At 46.9% G+C, this 26,595-nt stretch overlaps 2 protein-coding genes across 11 annotated transcripts; one reads left to right on the forward strand and one right to left on the reverse strand.

Moving 5' to 3' along the window:
• LOC128337665 (uncharacterized) lies at window positions 1–25,836 on the reverse strand. Of its 10 annotated transcripts, none has more exons than XM_053278911.1 (8): window positions 25,748–25,836; window positions 14,477–17,402; window positions 9,473–9,622; window positions 6,953–7,276; window positions 4,185–4,499; window positions 2,586–2,684; window positions 2,440–2,489; window positions 1–960 (listed from the first exon to the last, which is right to left on the reverse strand). In XM_053278911.1, exons 3-8 carry the CDS (start codon window positions 9,513–9,515, stop codon window positions 811–813), a joined length of 981 nt encoding a protein of 326 aa, XP_053134886.1. In that variant the 5' UTR covers window positions 9,516–9,622; window positions 14,477–17,402; window positions 25,748–25,836; the 3' UTR covers window positions 1–810. The 10 variants fall into 10 exon arrangements, with proteins under 10 accessions (XP_053134886.1, XP_053134889.1, XP_053134888.1 ...); XM_053278914.1 differs by lacking the exon at window positions 25,748–25,836 and adding an exon at window positions 24,610–24,697; XM_053278913.1 differs by lacking the exon at window positions 25,748–25,836 and adding an exon at window positions 23,815–23,851.
• Window positions 9,971–20,668, forward strand: LOC128337666 (uncharacterized). The gene is made up of 6 exons (XM_053278921.1): window positions 9,971–10,350; window positions 12,512–12,844; window positions 15,731–16,045; window positions 17,257–17,382; window positions 18,804–18,930; window positions 20,338–20,668. Exons 1-6 carry the CDS (start codon window positions 10,311–10,313, stop codon window positions 20,339–20,341), a joined length of 945 nt encoding a protein of 314 aa, XP_053134896.1. The 5' UTR covers window positions 9,971–10,310; the 3' UTR covers window positions 20,342–20,668.
• Window positions 25,837–26,595: the final 759 nt, after the last annotated feature.

The raw sequence follows: 26,595 nt of genomic DNA on the forward strand, positions 1-26,595 counted from the left end.
CCCAAATCACTCACCAGCACGGCCTGGGCGGCCAGCCCTTTCGAGAACGGAAGGCGCTGCTCCCCCCTCCGGATGGCTTCCTGGCAGGCCTGGATCAGGGCCATCAGGAAAGCGATCCTGCCCCTCCGCTCCTGAAAGGGGCAAGCGTGGGGCTGTTGGGTGGGGAAGGATTTCCTCCTCCCGAATGGTCCCCTTTGATGAGAAGCTGCCATCCCACCATTTCCCGCTACCCTGGACATTGTTCTGGGTTTCCCAGGGGATGTTACAGTGACAATGGGGTCTTCTTCCAAATGTGTTTCTAGTCCTCCATTCCCACTAGAAGGGTTGCTCGACTCGCTCCTTGGCCGGAATCCACCTCCAAGGCTACTTTCTCCACCCCAGGATGTGGTGATGGCCACCAGCTTGGATAACCTTAAGCAGAGCTTAGGCAAATTAGTGGAGGACAATTCCATCCGTGGCTACTGATCCTGATGGCTATAGCCATCAAATCCTGGTTGCAGAGGAGCAGCAGCAGGAGAAGAAAGAGATAGCCTTCATCTCCTGGTTGTGTGGCTCCCCAGGGCATCTGGTGGGCCACTGTGTGAAAAGGGTGCTGGACTGGATGGGATTTGGGTGTGATCCTGCAGGGCTGTTCTTCTGTTCTTCACAAAAAGGAAGGTCTCCCAGTGTTGACATAGAAAAGCCAGCAAAATGGTTGCCTGCCCACAAAGGCCTCAGAAAAGGACTTCCAAGGGAGAGGTCAGTGGCCAAAGTAGACGCAGGGACCAGTTAATCCAGTTCTAAGCAGTTCTCTGTTTCGGTTTCTGGGCATTAGAAATTAGCAGAGATGGGAGCAAACTCATCCTCTTTGAATGATGTCTTTCTGCGGTGTGTGCACACTGTCCTGCCATCAGCTGAATGGAGAAGACATCTGCCCAGAGCTGATGCACAAAACAGCAAGATCATGGTCATCAGAGGATGCTGTAAAATGAAGACATGGACACCATTCATGGAAAAAAGGTGGCGCTTAATGCAAGCATCAATATTAATACCAAATACACCATGTTCGATACAGGTGTCAACATTCTGCTAGCTGAAAGATAATAAACTTTTGCATTTGCTTTTCTTCCTGTATGTCTTCTCTCCTTTAACAAATGAAATAAAGTTTTGCCTGCAGATTGTATCCATCACACTGACCAACATTTCAATTTTTCCGACGGACTTCTGCATAATCAATCTGGAACAGAAAATAGAAAGAAAGAAAGAAAGAAAGAAAGAAAGAAAGAAAGAAAGAAAGAAAGAAAGAACAACTCTCTTCCATTTTACAAAAGACACAGTGTTTGGTCGCTGGAGCTCATTTTCCCTCACCACAGGCAACTGACCACTGACTAGCCAATTAATATGGCATTTCCCAAAGATTTATCCATAAACATGCTGCACAGTCCCATACCTCCTGTAGACTCTCTTTCCCACTTCTTCAGCTCTGGGCGAATACTACTGGGTAAATACCCACTGGAATACTGGGAGTTCTAGTGCCATCTAGAAACAGTGGCCAGGACTCAGAGGCAAAGATTAGGGATGTGCACGAACCTGTTCGGAGGCCCTTTTATGGGCCTCCGAAGGGGTTCAAAAGACCGCTGGTTCGGCCGGTTCAAAGGTGGGGGGATATCTTGAAGGACGGGGGAGGATGCTCTTATCCCTTCTGCCACATTTCCCCCATTGGCACTGCATTTTCAAAGGGTCTGGCAGGGCAGCAGCGTACCTCCCCGCCTCCCTGTTGACTCCTCAACAGGGTAAGTAAGAAGTAACAGGAAGTACCCAGTGCGTGCATGCACGTTGCTTCCTGTCACTTCTGGTCTGAGGAGTCAACGGGGTGGCAGGGAGGTATGCTGCCACCCGGCCAGACCCTTTGAAAATGGGTCATGTTCCCCTGGGCCTGCTTGGTACTATGCCAAAGAAGACCCACATGAAAGGTACCAGGCCAGCTGACTACCCCTTTAAGGTTCTTTACTCCTCTGGAAGTAGGTGGAGTCTGGGAGGGGAAGCCATGCCCAGGAAGGATATAAAAGTTGGAGCTAGAAACCTGTTAGGATACCTCCTCTGTTCCCCATGATCTGTCCAGCACCCCGGGCAGCTCATAGGAAACAGAGGAGTTGTGCCCTGAAGGCCTTACCTGCCCTTGTTTTCCACCTCACGGTTCCTAACCTTGAATTGGACACACAGCCCCCGCACGCTGATTGACTGCTCTTGCCTCAAGATTATCTGCTGGAGCTGCTTCCTTCCAGCCCTCTCTTGGGCTCACCTTGCAACATCAGACACTCCCCATTATCCAAGTACTGGATTGCCAAAGGATTTGGAGTCGTTTTGCCCAATCCCCCTGCCCAAATGATGTACTGCACGTGGAGAGAGAGAGAGAGAGAGAGATTTATGAGGCGGCAGGGAGAAAACAGTGCAAATTACCTGTGGGGTTTCCTCGATGGGTATTTGAGCATCTAGTTTCTCTCCATCCCCTGTGGAGAGAGAAACAAAAAGGGAGAAGAAAAATCACCTTACTCTTGAGTAAGGGCTGGGATACAACACCATTAACCTCACACTCGATGGATTACCTTTGCCAAGATGCTTGCTGAAGAGCAAGACCCAGGCAGAGATCAGCAGGAGGGCAGCGATACAGGGCAGCCCGATGTATAAAATGGGACGGCAGCTTCCTGAAGAAAGAGAAGGTGAGAGGGAGAGAGAAATTATCAATCTATCTATCTATCTATCTATTTGCATTTATCTCGAAGTAGCCAGAAGGTCAGCTGAGGGCAGAGTAGAATCAACTGGAGGAATTCTCTTGTAGTGACTGCCAGCAGCCTGAATGGCTTTAAGAGGGGTTTAAGATAAATTCACGGAGGCCAGGTCTATCAGTGGCTACTAGTCTGATGGCTGTAGGCCGCCTCCAGCCTCAGAGTCAGGATGCCTCTGAATACCAGTTGTAGGGGAGTAACAATAGGAGGGGGAGAGAAATGGGGAGGAGAGAGGGCAAGAGAGAGAAATGGGGAGCAACAGTAGAGGAGTGGCCAACCGCTAAAGTAGCCAGAAGGTCAGCTCAGGGACGAGCGGAAAGTGGCCACGGTCTTCATGGTGGTATACCTGACTATTAATGCTCCCTTAGCTAGCTGGGTTCAAAGGCCCCCCACTGGGAAACTTCCTGACCTAAGGGAAGGCTGGGAGATTCCAGGAATCCTGTGGGTGGTGTCTTCTTCTCCCCTCACCAAAACATCTCTCATTCTTCAGACCTTTGCTCCATCTCCAAACCCCTGACATCCCTCCGTGGCTTCCAACACAAGCTCCATCCTTGCCCATCCCTCCTAACCTTCTAAGCCTTGCACAGCCTGGTTGCCTTAGCTCTCCGCTCTAGAACCTGGGTATGTGCCGGCTTCTGCCCTTTCCTTCTCCAGAATGACCAGACTCAGCAGCCCAGAGATCTCCCCCCCACCCTTGAACACTCTTCCCCCCTCGCTGCCCCTGAGGCCTAGAACGTCCTCCCCACACATTTGTGGTCCAGCCCTCCTCAAAACCCACCTTTTGTTGGAAAGTTAAAGGACTTTGTGCTGTCTCTTTGCCTCAGACAATGGAGGACAGACTAGTAAGTCAGAGGGCTAGAGGGTCAAGACATTTGTCATCACTTCTCCACTGCTCTGATGCTATCCCTTTGAAATGTAGATTGCTACTCTTAGGGGATTCAAACTTCCTTCCTCTCTCTCTCTCTTGCTACTCTTGCTACCTTGCAACAGGGCAAGGCTCTCTCCCTGCACCAAATGTACAGAGAGGATGCAGAATCCATCTGCATCCAGATAGATAGATAGATAAGAGATCCTAATTCCTGACTTTCCTATCTAGAATGGAGTTCCTTAATAAATGCCTTTTATATTGATTTGAAACTATGAATTGGCTCCAGGTTACTTTACTCTCAGGATACACACATGCCTAACTAAATCCGCTGTGTGTTGTGCCTCTGTGCACTCTGCTATAATGAGAAAGGGATTCTCTCACCACAGAGAATTTCCAACACCTTTGCCACCCCGCTGCTGCAGGCTACTGGTGGGTCCCACCTTTCCACAGCTAGAGCTAAGTTGGAAAAAGGCAGCCCCTTTTCTATAGATTTCTATTCTGGTAGAGTCTGCTGTTCTGGTGGACGATGGATAGAGTCTGTCGTCCTGTACCTGTGTTTGTGGGCACTGTGTTGGTGGGTACCACAGCACTGAGGTTCCTGTTCTCTTGGTCGGAGCAGGAATAAGACATCCCTTCGGTCCAGAACTCTGGAGGCATCAGCTGCAAACTCCAAATGCTGAAGGCTCCTTCCCCGTCAATCATGTCACCGTCCTGCTGCTCAAATGTTTTTCCATGAATATCCCAGGAGACAGTATCCCGGTCAGGGTGTCCGTCATAGAAGAAGCAGAGTAGGGGGATGTGGTGACTAAGTTGAGCCCCCTCCAAAAAGGAAGGTGCCAGGATGGAAGCGCTTGACCCAGAGGCATCTAGAAGAGTATTGAGAAGGATAATCACAAATATTAAAGTATGTGGTTCTCACACCCATTTCTTAGACGCAATGGGTCGTATACCGTGTAAGGAAAGAGAATTTCGCTCACGGAAGCAATGCTGGTGGCCAGGATGGGAAGAAGGCTGGTCTTTTGAAAGCAAGCATGAATTTTCCCCTTTCCTAAGCAGGGTCTGCCCTGGTTTAAATTTGAATGGGAGACCACATGTGAGCTCTGTAAGATCCCTTAGGGGATGGGGCCGCTCTGGAAAGATCACCTGCCTGCTTGCATGCAGAAGGTTCCAAGTTTCCTCCCTGGCAGCATCTCCAAGATAGGGCTGAAAGAGATTCCTGCCCGCAACCCTGGAGAAGCCGCTACCAGTCAGAGTAGACGATACTGAGCTAGCCCTAGATGGGACCAGGGTCTAAGTCAGTAGAAGGCAGCTTCCTATATTCCAGACAATGCTGAGTTAGCTGGACCAAGGCTCTGACTTGGCTGAGGCAGAAGGCTCTTCCATGTTGTTTGAGGCTATTTCACAAAGAGAGTCCCATCTGCTAGCTGCACAAAGTGACACTCTTTGCTCTCCTATGTTTAGCAGGGGGAGAGCAACCGGACCTCTCCAGCCCCAGCACAGCATCCCTCCAGTGGCTGTTGCTGGCGCCTCCCTTTATGTTTCTTTTTAGACTGTGAGCCGTATTGGGACAGGGAACCATCTTATTTCTTTTTCTGTGTCAACCGCTGTGTGACCTCCTCTTCTTGCAAAGCCATACACAAATAGCCGCAAACAACAAAAACCACAAGAGAGTCCTGCACCCAGAGACGCGTCCTCTCCAGTCCCAGAGACCCACCTCACTCAGCCATTTCATGTCGAGATAAAGAGTTCTTGTTTCAAGAAGGTGTCAAGTGCATCCGCTTGCCTTCAATGCAGGAGAAGGAAGCAGGGGTGGCAGCGGCCATGTGGACGGCCCAGATTTACTCCCATTTTTGCCAATTGAGGCTTCTGTGTGCAAAAAGGCCGTTTATTCTCTCTCATCCTAACTCGTGCTAAGTTAAGCCACTTCCTCCCCAATTAAGCTGGCAGTCTGGAAAAGCTCCAGGGGACACAAATCAAGGTCACTGCACATCTCTCTTTTTTCAAATTGTTTCTTTTGCCGATTGTAGTTTACAGTGCTATTGTGACTTATCATTATGTTTTGTGTTCTGTTCTGGGGCATACAAACTCCCTGGAGCAGGTTTTCAGCTGAGCAAAGAGACTGCTTTTTAAAGTGGCGATTCTCTTTATTAAGTAGGGGAAGGTCCATTGGCCCTATCCAGAGATCCGATTGGCAGGGACTAGATTGGCAGGGCTTTTTCGGTTGTGGCCCCTTGGCCTTGGAACATAAGAACAGCCCTGCTGGATCAGGCTCAAGGCCCATCTAGTCCAGCATCCTGTTTCACACAGCGGCCCACCAGATGCCTCTGGAAGCCCACAGGCAGGAGTTGAAAGGGGCATGCCCTCTCTCCTGCTGGTACTCCCCTGCAACTGGTACTCAGAGGCATCCTGCCTTTGAGATTGGAGGTGGCCTATGGCCCTCCAACCAGCAGCGATGGTAGACCTCTCCTCCATGAAGAGCTTTGCCATACTGCCTCTCAGTGTTTTTAAAACAAACAACTAAAAACGCATCTTTTAAAAGAGGCTTTTGAATGTTTCACCTGTTGCGTATATCTGGTATATATATTCTGGTATATATTCTTAGTTTTTAGCTCTTAAAAAAATGTAATTTGAAATTTTAAAAGCTAATTTTGCAGTTTTAGCTTGGATTTTTAACTTGTTTAATTTTATTATTAACTAATTTATTTATTTTTATTTTTTACATTTTATATCCCGCTCTTCCTCCAAGGAGGCCAAAGCGGTGTGCTACATACTTAAGTTTCTCCTCACAACAACCCTGTGAAGTAGGTTAGGCTGAGAGAGAAGTGATTGGCCCAGAGTCACCCAGCTAGTCTCATGGCTGAATGGGGATTTGAACTCTGGTTTCCCTGGTCCTAGTCCAGCACTCTAACCACTACACCATCAGGTTTTCTATTGTAATGGTTTTATAAATGTTGTGAGCTGCCCCAAGCAGTAATGTTCAGGGCGGGGTATAAATATTTTAGATAGATAGATAGATAGATAGATAGAGAGAGAGATAATCCAACCCCAGCAAAACATTCCCCCAGGCTGTTGCTGGTGTCTATCTTATGTTTCTTTTAAAGGTTGTGAGCCCTTTGGGGACAGGGAGCCCTCTTATTTATTTATTTATTTATTTATTTATTTATTTATTTATTTATTTATTTATTTCTGTGTCAACCGCTTTGGGAACTTTTGTTGAAAAGCGGTATATAAATATTCATCGTATTTGTATTTGTCGTGTACGTACTGAAGAGACACTCACTAAACACCAACCGTTTTCCAAATGTGCTGGACCGCTCACCTCTGACGATGAGTCTCGACCCATTCAGGATTCTGAATCCTTCCTTGGTGTTTGTGGCACAGCAATAATAAACCCTGGAGTCCTTTCTCTGCACATGCCTGAGGGTCAGAATGACTTGACCTGGGAAGTTTTGTCCTGCTGTCATGTCTTCATAACTCTGGTTAATTATGTGCAGGCTTCTGTCTTGGTCTTCCTTGTACCAGGTCACCCCCCTGGTATAAACTCCATAAGGAAGGATGCAACTGATCCTTAGGGTCTCTCCAGGAGATGCCCGTCTCTGGGCCAGTTTTTGTGGTATTCTTGTATTTCCCTGAGATTCAGCATCTGTACAGGAAAGCAAAGGAACTGCTTGGTGTGAGAGTACAAAACAAAGAGGAGGGGAAATATCCGTGTGTGCTGTATTACATGTCATGATGTGTTTATGAGCACACACTAGCCCTGCCGTCTGCAGGAGGAGAGCTGGTCTTGTGGCAGCAAGCATAGATTGTCCCCTTTGCTAAGCAGGATCTGCCCTGGTTACATTTGAATGGGAGACTCCATGTGTGAGCACTGGAAGATAGTTCCCTTGAGGGGATGGGGCTGCTCTGGGAAGAGCACCTTTCTGCTTGCATGCAGAAGGTTCCAGGTTCCCTCCTTGGCAGCATCTCCAAGCTAGGGCTGAGAGAGACTCTTGCCTGCAACCTTGGAGAAGCCGCTGCCAGCCTGTGTAAACAATACTGAGCTAGATGGGCCAAGGGTCTGACTCAGTAAAAGGCAGCTTCCCATGTTGCTGTGCATCCTCTGATGATCCTGGGACTGGTACAGTCCATGCATTCTGTCTGGCTATCTCCTCGCACGGCAGAGGTCTCCTGCGGGAAAGATGTCTCCTTTCTCCAGGGCTATCTGTAGCCCTGCCATGCAGCTCTGAGCCCGAAAACTAGGCTGTAGTCACGTCTCTCCATGCCCAAAAGATACTCCTTAATATTTAGGGAAGTCAAAGGCCAGTTAGGCCTTCGTTTTGTCATTTCTTTCAGCTCTAAGGAAAAGGCACATTTACAAAGACGATATTAAAATGCATGTGCGGGCTCTGATCTGGAGATCCTTGTCAAATACAGAGCTCTTCCCCACAGAAACAGCATGTGACAGAGATGGGAAATTCTCATCCCCGATTGTACTGATACGGATTTCAGCTCTGCAATGGATCCACTGAAACACTCCAGGAAAGTCACTTTCCTCCCTGTATCCTCTCTTAAAGAGGACTTTTAAAGCCCTGCCTCATAGGACTGTAGTGAAGAAGATTACGTGAAAAAGGGTCACATACTCTTAAGAAAAGGATGCACAATGTTCAACAACCAGTCATCATTTCTCAACATTGGTCTTGCATTTATTCTCAAAAGGAACGTCTTTCAATATTTGGCTTATATTTAGGTTTTCTGTGCTATTTGTTCTTTTCTGTTGTTACATGGTTTTTATGCATGTCCTGTTGTTTGTTGAAAATAAAATTTAAAACAACCAAAAAACATTTAATAAATACCTAAAACCCGAATGTGTACACTGAATGATTTCTTAATTCCTTTTTCTTTTTTTAAGCATTTCTTTAGAACTTACTTCCAACTAAGAGTGCCTAGGGTCATCGTACTCGTATGATATTGAACATATCTAAGAACAAATCTATCAAGTAAACTTTCAAAACTTTTTTGCAAGGGAAATTTACATCCAAGTTTCATTCATGACAACCTCCCCACGGCACAAGCCTCTCTCATTAAGCAATGAATTAATGCAAATATTTATATACTGCTATATAGAGCCCCTGGTGGCGCAGTGGTAAAACTGCCGCCCTGTAACCAGAAGGTTACAAGTTCGATCCTGACCAGGGGCTCAAGGTTGACTCAGCCTTCCATCCTTCCGAGGTTGGTAAAATGAGTACCCAGAATGTTGGGGGCAATATGCTAAATCATTGTAAACTGCTTAGAGAGCTTCCAGCTAGAGAGCGGTATATAAATGTAAGTGCTATTGCTATTCAGCAAAAGTTTCCAAAGGGTTTACATAGAACTCAATCAATCAGTCAGTCAGTCAATGGCTCCCTGTCCCCAAGGGGCTCACAATCTAAAAAAGAAACATAAGATAGACCCCCTGCAACAGTCACTGAAGGAATGTTTTGCTGGAGATGGATAGGGCCAGTTGCTCCTTCCCTGCTCAGTAAAGAGAATCACACCCTTTAAAAGGTGCCTCATGGCTTAGTTAGCAGGGGATCATGAAAAGAACATTCACTCATCTATTTAATGGAGCACATGTTGGTATTTCTCACAACTGTTGCTGATGATAAGCAAGTATCCAAAAAGGGGTTATTAAACAGATTAGCTTTCTAAATCTGCACTTACTATTGACTAAACTCTGCTGAACACAGTGGGATTTACTTCTGAGTAAACATGCCTAGGATTGTGCTGCATAGTGTGTGTTTACTTGGAAGTAAGTCCCAGGGATTTCCGAGGCCCTTACTACTGAAGAAACATAGTTAAGACTGCACTGTAGAATACTCACTGTGCTGAAAAAGTAGAAGGATCCCCAGAAAGTGGAAATGCATCTTGTCCTGTAGTCCCTTCAGCTTCTGAGCTCTGAAGCAGAGCTGCTGGCTAACAGATCTCTTCTTGCTCCGGAGTGCTGTGAGGTCCCTCTTTTGCCTGGCAGTTTCTGTAGGTACAAGAATGATAGCTGAATGATGCAAGCCACCTCTCTCTTGCACAAAACTAGAAGGGCCATTAGAAGCCTACCTGGTAGGTAGCTTTCCCTTCAAAACACACACAGGTCAAGACAGAAAACTGAATCCTTCTCAATCCTTAGTGAAAATATATCAATAAATAGCTGACAATTTGCCACTCCGAAACAGAACTGTCCTTCAGTGGCACACAAAAACTGAAAATACAGAAGTGTATCCAAAGGAAAAGAGTTGATAACAAAGAAAAGGAACTGATGAGCAAGATTTAGAAATCCAAAATCCTTCAGCGGCACAAAATACTTGCAAACACAGGAGGAGATGATGAAGAAAAGGAGCAGAGAGCCCCGGACTTGGAAATCTCAACTAATCCAGCTGAAGCAGAGTCACCTGTTCTCTTGCCATGGCTGGTCTCAGAGAGCAAAACAGTGCGAGGAGTTCTGTGAAATGCTGGGAGCTGATTCCTGCTCTGCGTCTGCCTAGAACTGAAGCCTCACTGGCCACACACACACACTGCACACCTCTGCACCACCAACCACAGAGAGGTGTTCCTTGACAAGAAATGGGCATCAGAGACCAAACCCTCTCCTCCTTTGAAGCTGCAGGTTGACCGTGCAGGGAGCAGACTACAGCTTCTGTGAGTTGCTGCTGCTGCTGCTTTCGGAAATGTTGTTGCTGGCCAAGTATCTCCTCTTGTCCTCCACAGGTAAGATTTCTTTCGCTTTAACCTGCCTCTGAACCCTTTGCATCTGAGGAAACTAGGATAACTGAATTCTTCTGCAACCGGACGACTTAGGGAAATCAAGCTACGGTTTAGATAAACCAAGTTGCATACTCTGAAGTATGCAGTACAGGTGAAACTCGAAAAATTAGAATATTGTGCAAAAGTTCATTAATTTCAGTAATGCAAATTAAAAGGTGAAACTGATATATGAGATAGACGCTTTACATGCAAAGCGAGATAAGTCAAGCCTTAATTTGTTATCATTGTGATGATCATGGCGTACAGCTCATGAGAACCCCAAATCCACAATCCCAGAAAATTAGAATATTGTGAAAAGGTTCAACAGTCTAGGCTCCAGGTGTCCCACTCCAATCAGCTAATCAATCCATAACACCTGCAAAGGGTTCCTGAGCCTTTAAATGGTCTCTCAGTCTGGTTCATTAGGAATCACAATCATGGGAAAGACAGTTGTGGGAAAGACAACTTGACAGTTGTGCAGAAAACCATCATTGACACCCTCCATAAGGAGGGAAAGCCTCAAAAGGTAATTGCAAAAGAAGTTGGATGTTCCCAAAGTGCTGTATCAAAGCACATGAATAGAAAGTTATGTGGAAGGGGAAAGTGTGGAAGAAAAAGGTGCACAAGCAGCAGGGATGACCGCAGCCTGGAGAGGATTGTCAGGAAAAGGCCATTCAAAAGTGTTGGGGACTTTCACAAGGAGTGGACTGAGGCTGGAGTTAGTGCATCAAGAGCCACCACACACAGACGGATCCTGGACCTGGGCTTCAAATGTCGTACTCCTCTTGTCAAGCCGCTCCTGAACAACAAACAACGTCAGAAGCGTCTTACCTGGGCTCAAGAAAAAAAGAACTGGTCTGTTGCTCAGTGGTCCAAAGTCCTCTTTTCTGATGAGAGCAACTTTTGCATCTCATTTGGAAACCAAGGACCCAGAGTCTGGAGGAAGAATGGAGAGGCACACAATGCAAGATGCTTGAAGTCCAGTGTGAAGTTTCCACAGTCTGTGTTGATTTGGGGAGCCATGTCATCTGCTGGTGTTGGTCCACTGTGCTTCATTAAGTCCAGGGTCAACGCAGCCATCTATCAGGAGATTTTGGAGCACTTCATGCTTCCTTCCGCAGATGAGCTGTATGGGGATGCTGACTTCATTTTCCAGCAGGACTTGGCACCTGCCCACACTGCCAAAAGTACCAAAACCTGGTTCAATGACCATGGGATTACTGTGCTTGATTGGCCAGCAAACTCGCCTGACCTGAACCCCATAGAGAATCTATGGGGCATTGCCAAGAGAAGGATGAGAGACATGAGCCCAAACAATGCAGAAGAGCTGAAGGCCGTTATTGAAGCATCCTGGTCTTCCATAACACCTCAGCAGTGCCACAGGCTGATAGCATCCATGCCACGCTGCATTGAGGCAGTAATTGCTGCAAAAGGGGCCCAAACCAAGTACTGAATACATATGCATGCTTATACTTTTCAGAGGTCTGATATTGTTCTATTTACAATCCTTGTTTTATTGGTTTCATGTAATATTCTAATTTTCTGGGATTGTGGATTTGGGGTTCTCATGAGCTGTACGCCATGATCATCACAATGATAACAAATTAAGGCTTGACTTATCTCGCTTTGCATGTAATGCGTCTATCTCATATATCAGTTTCACCTTTTAATTTGCATTACTGAAATTAATGAACTTTTGCACGATATTCTAATTTTTCGAGTTTCACCTGTATTTATATGAGGTGTCAGAACAAGTCACCTGAGCTAGTGATGTCCACCTACACAAGGACTGTCTTCTCCAATGGACAGCACCCCTCAAAGTCCCCAGTCTTTCCTAGGAGGGGCCCTAGAGGTCTTCTAGACCAACCCGCTACATGAATGTAGCATGAATCTGCTACATGAATGTAGCATGAATCTGCTACAACATGTCTCACCATCCGGCCATTGTTTGAAAACGGAGAGCCCAGCACTCGTCTTGGGCATCCTGGCAAAAGATGGGACTTTGCAGGCGGTCTTCGGTCTGTTGCCTAATTAGCAATTCTCTTTCTGATTGGAGGTCAGAGAGGGTCATGATCCTCCCTATTACAATTGCCGCCTTCCTTTCTGTGTTTGTGTTGCTCAACAGTGTTACATGCCCAACCATCACTGCATCAGATGCCGAGGTTTGAGTTTGTGGAAGTTGGGAGCAGAGCAAGGATCTCATGCACTTCTGAATTTAACATCAAAGCTGAAGGATCATCATTCAGCTGGTACAGAAGAAGAAAGGATGAGATTTCCCTTTTAATGGACAGTTGCAAGGATGGTGATACTGACGGCAAATTTGCTTGCAAAGTGGAAGGACACAAGCTGACATTGGAAATCTCCAATTCTCAGCCTGCTGATTCTGGCCTATATTTCTGTGCTCAGGGAATCCGGAATTTGTTTTTCAGCAGTGGGACCACTTCACTGATTGTTGGAGGTAAGGAAGCCGGGCTGATCTTTGCAGCAGCGATACTAGATCAAAAGGCCCCAATTTGGCCTTTGCTTCTAGCTTCCTGTGTTATGTGTGTAGGTGGCTGACTGTCCTTCCTGAAAAGGGAAAGGTCCAGGATCATGTGCAGTCTTCTTGGCCCTGCTAACTGAAGCACCTTTTAAAAGTGGTGATTCTCTTATCATTAGCAGAGGGAGAGCAACTGGCTCTATCCAGCCCCAGCACAACATCCCTCCAGTGGCTGTTGCTGGTATCTGCCTTATGTTTCTTGATAGATTGTGAGTCCTTTGGGGACAGGGGACCATCTTATGTATGTATGTATGTATGTAAACCTCTTTGGGAACTTTGGCTGAATAGCAGTATATAAATATTCATAGTCATCGTCCAATCAGGGCTGGTTCTCATGAGCCAATCCCTGCCCTGGCTGATTGGACAGGCATTGCTCCTGCTGGCTTCTAGCCAGAGGTGCACCTCGGTAATTTTGGAGCCCGGCCCTAAAGGTCCTTGGAGCCCCCACCCCACCCCCGCAAGTTAAGCATCATTCCCCTACGCAGGGGGTTCCTAACCTGCGTTCCTCTAGATGTTGCTGAACTACAATGCCCATCATGCCCAGATATAATTTATCATCGCTGGGGGTGATGGGAGTTGTAGTCCAGCAATGTCTGGAAGAGCCCAGGTTGGGAACCACTGCCCTACACACACATAGAGGTCATTCACACAATCGAAAACTGTGTTCTACCTGGGTTTGGAAACTGTGTGTACTCGCAATTTTTGATTGCGTGGAAGCAAGGTTAGAGGAAAACCTGGGTAGAAGTGATTGTGTGGACAGAAGGTTAGAGGAAAACCTGGGTAGAAGTGATTGTGTGGATGCAAGGTTAGAGGAAAACCTGGGTAGAAGTGATTGTGTGGACACAAGGTTAGAGGAAAACCTGGGTAGCTTTTTCTCCTACCTTGCTTCCACACACAATGGACCGGGTCTCACCATCCGTGAGACCCGGTTTAGGGTGCTGAGCGGGGAGGGAGCCCTGGGCAGCCAGATCGGCCGCCCACATGATGGCCGGCTCCAAGACGGAGCCGGCGGGGGCTGGGGAGCTCGGGGGCCGCACGGCCCCCGGAAGCCCCACTATGCCCTGCGTGAGTGCGCAGGGCATATTGGGGAGACCCCCAAGCCGGGAGGCTGCTTTTAAGCCTCCCGGTTGGTGGTCTACTCGCGAGTAGCCACGGTGCCACGGCTACTCACGAGCAGATAGCCTGGGTTTGCAGAGCGCTCGCTCCGCAAACCTGGGCTAAGGGGTGGGCTACAGGAGCAGGTTAGCTGCTCCAGAACCACCGGGCTCAGCTGAGAGCCCGGTGGTTCTTACGATCACAAAAATCGGGCTAGGATTTTTGTGATCGTAAGAATAGCCCCAATCACTGCTACCCAGCTTTTCCTCTAACCTTGCTTCCACAGAATCAAAAATGGGGAGTACACACAGTTCCCAAACCCAGGTAGAACACAGTTTTCGATTGTGTGAATGACCTCACAGTATTTTTAACACATGGGTTCTTGAGGGCACAAACAGCAACTGAGCTCACAAGAATGTAAGGATATCCAACCTCTTAGCGAGACCTTAAGGTTACCTTAGAGCGTGCCTTCTTCTGTATGATCCCCATCACATGTTGAGGTCATCTGGGCGCTCTCCAGATGGCACGCTATCACAGTGTCACAACGGGTCCCTTAAGTGTGCTTCCGATTTGCCTGTGTTTTGACATTGCAGCCCCTGCATTGTAGGGAAGGTGCCGTTCATATTTCTGACACCTTCTTTAGAATTTTATCTTTGCATTATAGTGTTACCATGTTGCTAGTCCGTTGCAAAAAAAAGCTGTATTTGCCCGTTGTAGGAGGCTTGCCCCTTACAATGGATCTCTAATGCGGTTTGAATTTGGCACCATGCTGAAGTTTACATCGCTTTTTGTGGTGTAAGGCTCGCAACTTGGAAAGCACCCTGGAGAGTTACCACCGGTTCATCCGGTGGCAACTCGGAGCCGGGCCTTCTCTGCAGCTGCTCCTGGCCTGTGGAATGCTGCACTCCCGGCACATATCCGTAGTTTGGGCTCATTGTTGGCCTTCAAGAGAGCCCTAAAAACGTACTTGTTTGGCCTGGCCTTCCAAGGTTTCTAAGTTGTTCTTCAATGTTTTTAAATTGGTTTTAAATGCCTCTGAATTGTGTTAAATTTGTTTTTCTATTGTTTTAAGCAGTTTGTTTTAAATTGTGTTTGTTTTTGGTTTTTACTTGTGTACCACCCAGAGCCATTGGATGGGGCAGTCTAAAAATGAAATAAATAATTAGAACGGGTACATTGATGCAAATATGCATTAGCAGAAATATTTCAACACACAACTTAACATATTCCTATCCCACATATTTCTTTTCCTCAAAGAGGCCATGCTTAGCCGTCTAGCAGTGACCAAACCACCTGGGACCAGCTAAAGAGGATTTGGGGGAGCCCAGGGGGTGTGGAGGCCCTGGATTTCGGCCCAGAAGTCCAGGGCTAAGAGAACCTCTGCTTCTCGCCTCCTGTGTTAGGTGTGAAAGTGTCCGGCGGTCCTTCCTGCTGATGTGGTTGGCCTGGCCTGGTCCCCCAAGAAGGTGGGAAGAAGACCTCTCTTGTGCACAATCCTCCAGCTTTCTTGTGTGCAACACCAAGTGAGAACACCCCAGCCTAGCCCCTCACCACATCACTGGCCCCTTCCACACTTCTTGCAGCCCTCGGGGTCCCCAGAACACAACTTGCCAAACACCAGACTGAGGTTCTGAAATAAGGACCTGATCATCTCTTCACATGAACCATATGGCTCGTGGCTGAATTCTTTGCTTTACTTCTCCCCATCAGACAGTTACACCCCGAGCACCCGGGTGATACTTTTGCTCCCATCTGCTCATCCAACATCCAAGTCTGTGCAGAGTGACCGTCTTGCTTGCGTGGTCCATGGAGCATCCAACTTGGTCCAGGTGTCCTGGAGCATCTCTGGAGATCTTTGGGAAGAGGAACAGACATTTTTGGCGAGAACCAGCAGCGGCTCCTTAACCTTCATCAGTCTCCCTTCTCTTCCCATGGACTCACAGATGAGTGAGAAAAGCTACACATGTGAAGTCAGGTTCAACTCTTCCAACACCACAGTGAAAAAGAGCATCAGTTTCCCTACAGGTGAGTGAGCTTGTGTGGGACCCTTGATCATAAGGCTTCTCCCAGCTCTTGCTTCAACCAGATTTGCCAGGTGACTGCAAAGCCTGCTGTGGCCAGAATGCTCATTGGCATTACAAATGCCTCACTTCCCCAGGTTGCAATGCTCAGATACTCACAAGAGGGGTTCCAAGGCAGCTTAAGCAAGCCCATGCATGAAAACTCTTTGCTGGTTTGCTCTTTCCCCTGACGGGTAGGACGTTTCAGTCCACTTTTGAAGGCTCTGTTTCTGTGGGAGGACCCAGCACGGCAGACCTACTCAAAATGGCCCCTTCCAGCAGCAGTCCCCTCTGCTGGGAAATGGGGCACGACCATCCTGCTGAGCGGCCTGCCCTCCCCTACAGTTTAACCGTGAAACAGGAAGTCAGGTGGGGTGGTTGGGTTCTTTTTCAACACACAGCAGCCATTTCTGAGAAAAACTCATGGGGCCAGAATCTGTGTGTGGTGGGAGCGGGGTTGGGGAGGTAACACAGGGTTGTCTTTGGGGATGTCAGCAAGCAAGGCAGCTCAGAGTTGCAGGATCTCAGAGAGCATCCAGTTTGCCACTGATTGCAAGCAGTGCCAGCCAGAGATGGGCTGAGGCCTCCCCTGTCTCTGGGCTCCATCCCTCCCTCCTCCCTGCCTGGAGAGCGGAGACCAGTCTGGCTGCAGGTCCGGAGAAGTGCCAGGTTCCCAGCGTAGATCTGGTCAAGGATGTGGGGGCTGCCTCTGGGGGCTCCTGTTATGGAGGATCTTCAGGCTCTGGACCCAGTTGGGGGCTCAGGACTGGGTCCAATGTTCAAGTTGGCTGGGCCTCATTCCCAGGATTGGACCCCAAGTTGCTGCTCAAGGTTAGGTCATGATGTAAGCCAGGGCTTGAGAAATCCCAGGTGCCAGGGAACCATGGCGCCTAGGAATTTGACCTTGAAGCCTAGACTAGGATATTCAGAAGAGAAGTTATTTAATAAGGTCTTCATTTGCCCCCGGCAGTCCTGTTTCTGTTCTCTGTTACTTGGAAAGGGGACAAAGAGAAACTGTTTAACCTCCCACTTCACAATGACCATCACTAAGCTGGTAATTTTGTCAGGAATTCACTGACTGACTCCTAAACCTTTGGGCTGGATCCAGATCCAAAGCAAATTTGTCAAGGGCCGACATGAGCACCCCTGTTTCTTCTCTTCCTCCTCCTCTTAAAGCTCCCTCTGCAGACCTGAAGGAGAATTGCCTGAACTACGCAGTAACTGTGGCTGTCCTCGGCGTCTCGGCCTCCCTGCTGCTTCTCCTGAGCTGTCTGTGGTCTCAGCTCTGTCCTTCCGGGCCAGGTAATACCAACAAGGACACCCTAAGAGGGGAGAGAAGAATAGTTCACATCTGAATATTGCTTTATATAGAAGGAAACACTCCCCAGCAAGTCTCACTAAAGGAGGAGAGCTGGTCTTGTGGGAGCGAGCATGAATTGTCCCCTTTGCTAAGCAGGGTCTGCCCTAGTTTGCATTTGAATGGGAGACAACATGTGTGAGCACTGGAAGATATTCCCCTTAGGGGATGGGGCTGTTCTGGGAAGAGCATCAGCATGCAGAAGGTTCCAGGTTCCCTCCCGGACACCTCTGACAACTGGTCTGACTCAGTATAAGTCAGTTCCCTATGTTCCTGTGTGTGTTTTTCTTTGGCGGGGGGGGGGATGGGGCTGGAGCTCAGTGGTAGAGTATTTGCTTTGCATGCAGAAGGTCTCACATTCAGTTCCTGGCAGCATCTCCAAGTAGGGCTGGGAAAGATTCCGGCCTGAATTTTGAGGAGCTGCTGCCAGTCAGTGTTGGCAATACTCAGCTAGGTGGACCAATGATCTGACTCAGCAGAAGGCAGCTTCCTCTGTTCCTGTTTGCTTATCCACTTATTTTTCATGGTAATTTACATTCAATAAATGTAAATTTTATACCAAAGTTAAGATACAACAAAACTCCATTAATATTACATTTAAAACCTTGAAATCAGTTAAACACTAAGAACCATAGAACACCAAAAAAGCAGATAAACAGAAGCAGGAAAGCTGAGAGACCTGACAACCCCTACGGGTCAAAAGCATGGAAGATTGAGTAACAGCCGTACTATACCAATGCTAGCTCTGCTTTACACTTCTGTGTTTTCTGGCTTTGCTACTGCCAGTTTGCTTTGCTTCTGCCACCACAAAGAGAGCTTTGCTTCTGCCAGTTCCCCCTACCCAAAAGAGGGAGATTTGGAAGGGGCCCCTTGGCATTGGGTGTGCATTGGATGCAGGTGTCAGCACTCTGGGATCTCGACTTGCATTGCTTTCTTATTTGTTTGCTTTTTGTGTTTTTAAAGCAAACTGCTATCCTTTCAGGTGATGGACACCAGCTTGAGATAGCAGCAGTTCCCAAATATTATTTATTTATTTATTTACACAGTCAGACAAGTGTTATTGACTGGTTTGTTTTATCCAGACATTGAGTCCTTCCCAAGGACCTGGGATGGCTGAATTTTAAGGTCAATGTTGTTGCTGTTGTTATAGATATCGTATTATTATTATTAATAATAATAATAATAATAATAATTCAATTTCTATACTGCCCTTCCAAAAATGGCTCAGGGCAGTTTACAAAGAGAAATAACAAACAAATAAATAAGATGGCTCCCTGTCCCCAAAGGGCTCACATTCTAAAAAGAAACATAAGAATACACAAATCTGTGTTTGTTCTCCCTCTCCCTTTCTCTCTCCCTTTTTAAGCTTCACCTGCAGGAGCCAATCACAACTTCCTGAGCAATAAAGTGCCTCCAACTGCCAGGGCCATGTGGATGTTGCTGCTGCTTCTTCTTGTGAGTTGCCTTTGGATCCGGCTGTACTTCCATCCCAAGTAAGATCCATCAATCAAGCCTTTATTACGGTCAGAGACCAGCATAAAATTGATACAGGCTAAAAATTGACAAATAACTTGGACAACATAACTTGACAAATCTGAAATTAAGGATGATTGCAATTTAAAAGGCAAGTTAAAATTCATATTAGTACATAACATCAAAAGGCTAAAACTAAGAATGATTGCAGATTTAAAAGTAAAATAGATCTGTGGTCTGTGGTCTGTGGTCAGATTCCAGAAATCTTAGTCAGTTAATTGTGTGAGTGTTAATATTCAGTTGATCAAACCTGCATCCATTTCAATATCCATGCAATCAAGAACTCTTGCTTAGTTTTTAGAAGAGATTTGCAGGAAGAGCTGTCTTAGAAGAGGCATGCCTTTCTGTGTGGGAGTAGAATGCCTCGTCTAAGATGGCCATTGTATTTTCCATCCCTAGCACAGGACCTCCAGTGACTGTTGCTGGTGTCTTATCATATGTTTCTTTTCAGATTGTGAGCCCTTTGGGGACAGGGAGCCATTTTATTTATTTATTTGTTATTTCTCGATGTAAACCTCTTTGAAAACTTTTGTTGAAAAGCGGTATATAAATATTTGTTGTTGTTTCTTAAAAAAAATCTTCTGCTCAATTCTTTGAGGCCACCATTTCAATCAATCAAAATAAATATAAGTAAGAAATATGCTAAATAAATAAAATATTTTAATCAAGTCATTAACTAACTTCTGAGCAGAGGTGACATTGTTCAAAGATTGACACATATGTTTCTGTTGACTTGAGGGAAGGCATTTAGTTGAAGAAAGCCACCTCTGGTGCACTGCTGGTACCTGCATTTCAAATCCCCCTCAGCCATGAAGAGGCCTTGAATCTCAGCTACCTCAAAGGGCTGTTGTGAGAATACAGTGGGGAAATGCCATGTCTGCCACTCTAAGCTCCAGGGTGGATATGAATATGACAACCAATTTAGTCACCAGAATCAAGAAAGCATAGGCAAGAGTCTCCATGGTAGATATCTTAGAGCTATGCAGTTGACTTGACTTCTATTCATTCATTCATTCGACTTCTATACCGCCCTTCCAAAAATGGCTCAGGGTGGTTTACACAGAGAAATAATAAATACATAAGATGGATCCCTGTCCCCAAAGGGCTCACAATCTAAAAAGAAAAACAAGATAGACACCAGCAACAGTCACTGGAGGTCCTGTGCTGGGGGTGGAGAGGGCCAGTGACTCTCCCCCTGCTCAATAAAGAGAATCACCACATTAAAAGGTGCCTCTTTGCTAAGTTAGCAGGGGTAACTTATTCTGAAGTATGTCCACTATCACACACACAAAACCTCTAACACAGAACAGGCAGGAAATGTAAGTGGTCCAATAACTGTGGGTTTCTCTCCTTTTGTTTATTTGCAGCTGAGTTTGCATCAAAGAATCAGGACAGGAACAAGAGGAGTCATGCATTGCAAGGGAAACATTGATAGATTGGGAGGACCTCGGAAAAGCCAGGAGACGGTCAAACGGTAGATGATTCTTGGGATTGAAAGCAGAGTGGATCAGACAGAAGGCCAGTTCACCACCACCGCCACACACACACAAACACACACACCATAGTAGATTCAGCTTGGTCATTAAAGTAAGTTAGAAAATAAGGCCATGGATGCCATTAGTACAGAAAAAGTCGTGCTTAATGCAAGCTTCAACATTTAGCATGTTCAAAGATGATAAACTCTGGACTTTGCTTTTCTTCCTTGTCTCCTTTGTTCTGTTAAAAGCAATAAGAACTTTTGCCAACTGGCTGCATCCATCCCTTTGACCCACATCTCCGTTCCTGTGACGGGCTTCTGCATAATCAGTCTGGAAGAGAAGAGGAAAGGGAAGAAAAAGTTTCTTCCACTTTCCAAAAGATGCAGTGTTTGCTCACCTGGACCCCATTTCACCACAGGTGATCAGGCAACTGGCCATTGACTAGCCTCTTAATGGAGCATTGTCCAAAGGTTTATCCATAAGCGTGCTCTACCACAGTCCCCTATCACCTGTAGCCTCCTCCCCTCTCACTGCCACTTCTTTTCCCCAAGACCACTTGCTGGACCTGCTTCATCCTACCTCTCTCTTGGGCTCACCTTACAAAACCAGCCACTTCCTATTATTCCAGGTACTAGTTTCCCAAGGAATTTGGACTCATTTCTTCCAAGCCCTTTGGGCGTCCTGTGCATCTTTTTGAAACCTGAGGGGTGTGTGTGTGTGTGTGTGTGTGTGTGTGTGTGTGTAGCGGATGCTGTTAGCTGTGGGGTCTGCCCCATGGTACTTGGAGTAGCTGGCTTCTCTGCATTTCCTGTGGGGAGAAAAGTGGGGGTGTGAAGAAGGCAGACTACGTTACTCTAGAGCAAGGGCTGGGATATAACACCATTCACCTTACAGCAAACACATGGCCTTTGGACAGATGCTTTCTGAAGATGAAGACCTTGGCTGTGGCCAACAACCAGGGCAGATCCTGCTTAGCAAAGCTGACAATTCATGCTTGCTGCTGCCACAAGACTAGTTCTCCTCCTGCAGACGGCAGGGCTAGTGTGTGCTCATAAACACGTCATGTAATATCAGGGGTCTAGCTATAATGGAGCAGATGGGTTCAAAGAACCTGGGGCCCCCAGCTCCTGAAGGCCCCCAGCTCCACCCCTCCCTATTTTCATCATTAGGGGAAGCTGGGAAGAGGGGTAGGCACAGGCCCCCTCTCCAATAGCTACACCCCTGTGTGATACAGTACATACGGAGTCCATCTGGGCCGTCCAGATTGCTGCTAACCCTTCCTCATCCTGCATTGAAGGCAAGCAAATGCACTAGGCACCTTCTTAAAACAAGAACTCTTTATCTCGACATGAAATGGCTGAGTGAGGTGGGTCTCTGTGACTGGAGAGGACACATCTCTGGGTGCAGGACTCTCTTGTGGTTTTTGTTGTTTGCGGCTATTTGTGTATGGCTTTGCAAGAAGAGGAGGTCACACAGTGGTTTACACAGAAAAAGAAATAAGATGGTTCCCTGTCCCAATAAGCCTCACAGTCTAAAAAAGAACATAAAGGGAGTCTCCAGCAATTGCCCCTGGAGGGATGCTGTGCTGGGGCTGGAGAGGGCCGGTTGCTCTCCCCCTGTTAAACATAAGAAAGCAAACGGTGTCACTTTGCGCAGCTAGCAGATCATGGGACCCTCTTTGTGAAATAGCCTCAAACATCATGGAAGAGCCTTCTTCCTCAGCCAAGTCAGAGCCTTGGTCCAGCTAACTCATTGTCTGGAATATAGGAAGAATATAGGAATATATTGTCTGGAATATAGGAAGCTGCCTTCTACTGAGTCAGACCCTTGCTCCATCTAGCTCAGTAGCGTCTACTCTGACTGGTAGCGGCTTCTCCAGGGTTGCGGGCAGGAATCTCTTTCAGCCCTATTTTGGAGATGTTGCCAGGGAGGAAACTTGGGACCTTCTACATGCAAGCAGGCTGATGCTCTTCCCACAGCATCCCCATCCCTTGAGGGGATATCTTACAGTGCTCATACATGCAGTCTCCCATCAAATGCAAACCAGCATGCACCCTGCTTAGCAAAGGTAGGAATTGATGCTTGCTCCCACCAGACCAGCTCTCCTCCCATCTTGGCCACCAGCATTGCTTCCGGGAGCGAAATACACCTTCCTGACACAGAATACCACCCATTGCGTCTAAGAAATGGGTGTGAGAACCACATACGTTAATATTTGTGATTATCCTTCTCAGTACTCTTCTAGAGTATTTCCCAAGCTGGGCTCTTGCTGTGCAGAGAGGGACCCACCTATAACCTGTAGCATGGTCTTGTGGGAAAGGTGGTGTTGGGGTCAGTTTTCCGGGAAGGCTAAAAGCCCTCCAGCTAGTCTGGTGGGATTTTGGCTCTGGACTCTTATGATTAATCAGCCCAATTCAATAAGAAGCCAGAAAGGAGAATTAAGTATCTTTATTCAGCTGAGTAAAGGGTGTCCATTTCAATGCAAGAGAGAAATGGCACACCGCAGGAACAGTTACAATCAATTTTATACCTTAACAAGCAGTGACAAGCAACAAGCCCCCTCCCTCAGTTCCCCTTTTCTGTAGAATCAATGCTATTGGCTATATTCAAATAAGTTGTTGTTCCAGACATGGTGTCACATATATCAAGAGGTGGCTTCCTGTCTTTCCGCTTGCGGTTTCTAAGCTTAAGCATTTCTCAAGTGTTATCTTCCTGTCCTGTCTGGAACTCAGAAATGCTTACAACACCCAAAAAGAGATTTGCTTGCAATTTCTTACTATCATTTATTTCCTAATCAGCTTTTAGCAGTATTACAGAAGCAAAATGGCTACAGTTATGCCAAAGGCAAAACACAGCTTTTTCTAGCCCTCACAGTGGGTTTTGAGGAGGGCTGTACCACAAGTGTGGGGGATGTTCTGGGCCTGAGGGGCAGCGAGGGAGACAGGAGAGGATCATTCAAGGGAGGAGGAGATCTCTGGGCAGCTGACTTTGGTAGCCTTCAAGAAGGCAAGGTTAGAAGAAGGCATATATCTGGACTGGAGAGCAGAGAGCCAAGGTGGAAATGCTGCCCACTGTCTGACACTTTCTCTCCCCTGGCTAAAGAGAAGAGTGCCGCCATTTTGAGAAGACTGGGCATGAGGGACCGCTTAACGAGGCCGATCTTTGCCTAAGGGAGAAAACTCATCCATTATTCATGTGGCAGCTGCCCACTCTGCTATTCGAGGGGGAACGTTCCCGAAGCAGTTTACCTCACAAGAGGAAAGACAAAATGGTTCCCTGCCCTAAAGTCTAAAAAGAAACCCAAGTGAGACACCAGCAACACCCCATGAGAGGGACTGTATGCTGGGCTGAGAGGAACCATGCTACCTCACAAGAGGAGTCACCACATTTGCCACATCAGGACATTTCCTCCCCTGGCTGAACAGAATAGGGACATTTGCTCACTCCTTGCTAGACAGAAGAGAGCCGCCATTTTGAGAGGGCGCCCTTGGCCCAGTCAGCAGGGGCCGCTTAAGGAGGCCAACCTTCGCCTCAGGGGGGAAACTGATTTATCATTCCTGTAGCACCTGACCACTTTGCTTTTCAAGGGGGAAAGTTCCTGAAGTGAACTTTGGTGAGTTTACCTCACAAACGCAAAGACAAAATGGTTCCCTGCCCTAAAGTCTAAAAAGATTTCACTAAAGCAGACTGAAGATTTGAGACTGGGAAGTGGCATTGTGCATGGAAGGACTCACAGAGTCAGAGGCGTAACTAGAGAAAATAGCGCCTAGGGCAAACATTGAAATTGCGCCCCTGGTCCAAACAGGAATGATGGGACTTGTGGTCAACAATATCTGGAAATCCTTGTTAAAAGGAACACTGTACCATCTAGACATGGTTGTTGATCAAAACCTGAAAACATGAGCCATCTCTGCAAAAGACTTAAAACAGTCAGGAGTTATGCGAGGATTCCAAGTGTCATTTTCTTTGTCTCATCTCATGCTTTTTAAAAAACATGACTTTGTCCAAGAGGATCACCTGCCCAAATAGCCACTAGCAAAATAGGGGAAGAAGAAGGTGGTGGGGGTCTATAAACCAGTGAATGATTCCTGCCAGCCTTTGTCTTATGATGACTGTTAGCTCATGATGGGGTATGTGTGCATTCACCACACCAGTGCTTACTTTGACACCAAGAGGGAGGAGGAGACATTAGTTTGCCACACTAGACAGAGGAATTTGCAACAGGAGCAGACAGCCAAGTTCTGCGAGGGCCAAAAGCAGTCCTTGCCAGACGAAGAAATCATTGTAATTTGCCCCTTCCTGTCACAAGCAGTGTGCTGTTCTTTTATGATTGACTCGAACTCTCAAATATCCCAGTCATGGATGGAAAATTCAGGGTCAATTGACAAGAGACACATTTTCTACATGGAAGTTTCTTCTGTGCAGGTGTTGTGCAGAAACCCATGTGTAGTGACCGCCAGGGGCATAGCAAGGTTGGAATGGGCCAAGATGAGATTTTAAAATGGGCCCCCAGCCCCTCAAAGCCCAGGGCCTCCACACACCCCAGGCCCCCAAGGATTGAAGTCTGATCTTTCCAAAGAAGTATGCTGCCTGGAAATACATTTCACTGAATACACACATGCACACTTCACAGTATATAGTGATATACATTGAGTACTATATATTTGTGCTACTTTTAATGCCTAGAACACACTAGAAAGACAAATTATTAAAATGGCCCCCTCGCTGCAGATTAGCAAAGGAGACTTTCAACCATGCAGGGTGAGCCTATATTTGTTTTCTCAGAATTCTGAACAAATTCAGTCAAGTTTGATTCCAGGAGCTTTTTCACACGAGGCTTTTAAAGCTCTTTCACACACATCTCCTCTGGAATGGAGGTGCTGCATTCACATGTTGGCCAGATTGACCCTGAAGTCCCTGCAAGTTATTGGAGAGCAGTTCACACACAAGAAAAATAAAATAAAATAAAAGCACCACACAGGCTAAACAGTTCTCACTCAGACCTTCTGGGTTGCAAAACAACTTGAACATAAGTGCATTTATAAATGAATGAAAGAAAGAATGGATAAATAAATAAATAAATATTTGTTCCAGAGGTTTTTGTAATTTTCTGACATGAAACAAGCCACTTATAGGCCTTTTAAGATAGTTTTTGTTTTTAAAGCCAGCACATTTTCCAGTCTGTTTTAAATTAAATATTCAGAGACTTCTCAGTCTCGCCCCACCACCCATATCAAAGCCCTATGGCAAGCAGATCCCTATATACGGGGGTAACCACAAAAAGGAATTCACAGCCTACCTTGCAAAAGCTGTGCTGGATGTTCTGCTCTGCTGCAGGGAGCTCTGCCAGCCTCCTTCCTGCCTTTCTTGGGGCCTGCCCAGTTCAGGCTTCAGGGAGGTCTACTCGGAGGAGGCCTCTCTGGAAGCCCCGCTGCCCACCCATCAGCTGAGAGGCCGGGAGAGAAGAGCTGCTCTGCAGTTTGCAGGCTGCTCCGATCCTAGGCTGGAGGCAAGTGGCTGAGGGGCCCTGGGGCTGGGCAGGTGGGCAATGGGGTGGGGGTGGCAGGAACTGGCATGGCGCCCCCACCTCAGTGGCACCTAGGGCACGTGCTCTGCCTCCCACCCCCAGTTCCACCTATGCACGGAGTTGTTTGGGACTGAAGCACCACTTCCCAGATCAGAACCCCTAACCTCTCTTTTCACTGAAGAGCACCAGCTCATCACAGACTGTTCAAAGTTTCTTTTGTGGCGCTCCTCTCTTTTTCTTCACATCGCGAGTTCTTGAAGGAAAATCCAACTCTCTGTATCAAATTCTGTTCTGTTCCACAAAAGGGGGGAAGCTGTTATTTGTGTGATGGCTGAAATTTCCAGGCTGCCCATCCCAGAGGATGAGGAGGGATCCAAACAGGCCTTAGCCCAGCCAAGCCTAACACTAGCCACCACACCACCTTTGCCTTTCTACTCCTAAAAGCCTTTGCACAAATGACTAGAAGGAAAATTCAGTGATCACTTGTGAATCTCCAAGTTGCATCTTCACTCCCCCTATGTTTTTGATTATTGAGTGAGAAATTTACACAAGTGCAATCTATATTTATTTGAAGTATTACTAGGGGTTTTAAACAACAGCTTTCAAGAGATATTCTCCCC

The sequence above is a fragment of the Hemicordylus capensis genome, chromosome 14 (genome assembly GCF_027244095.1).
Source record: "Hemicordylus capensis ecotype Gifberg chromosome 14, rHemCap1.1.pri, whole genome shotgun sequence".
In the NCBI taxonomy this organism is placed as follows: domain Eukaryota; kingdom Metazoa; phylum Chordata; class Lepidosauria; order Squamata; family Cordylidae; genus Hemicordylus; species Hemicordylus capensis.

What these genes read in the sequence shown, in the direction of transcription:
- LOC128337665 (XM_053278911.1), bottom strand. Translation starts at nt 9,515, where the DNA reads ATGCATTTCCACTTTCTGGGGATCCTTCTACTTTTTCAGCACA. An exon ending in GTCGAGACTCATCGTCAGAG is followed by an intron (nt 4,500 to 6,952) that starts GTGAGCGGTCCA and finishes ATACTCTTCTAG; the next exon opens with ATGCCTCTGGGTCAAGCGCT. An exon ending in CCATCGAGGAAACCCCACAG is followed by an intron (nt 961 to 2,439) that starts GTAATTTGCACT and finishes TTCATTTTACAG; the next exon opens with CATCCTCTGATGACCATGAT.
- LOC128337666 (XM_053278921.1), top strand. Translation starts at nt 10,311, where the DNA reads ATGTTGTTGCTGGCCAAGTATCTCCTCTTGTCCTCCACAG. An exon ending in TCTCCTCTTGTCCTCCACAG is followed by an intron (nt 10,351 to 12,511) that starts GTAAGATTTCTT and finishes GTTGCTCAACAG; the next exon opens with TGTTACATGCCCAACCATCA. An exon ending in CACTTCACTGATTGTTGGAG is followed by an intron (nt 12,845 to 15,730) that starts GTAAGGAAGCCG and finishes TCTCCCCATCAG; the next exon opens with ACAGTTACACCCCGAGCACC.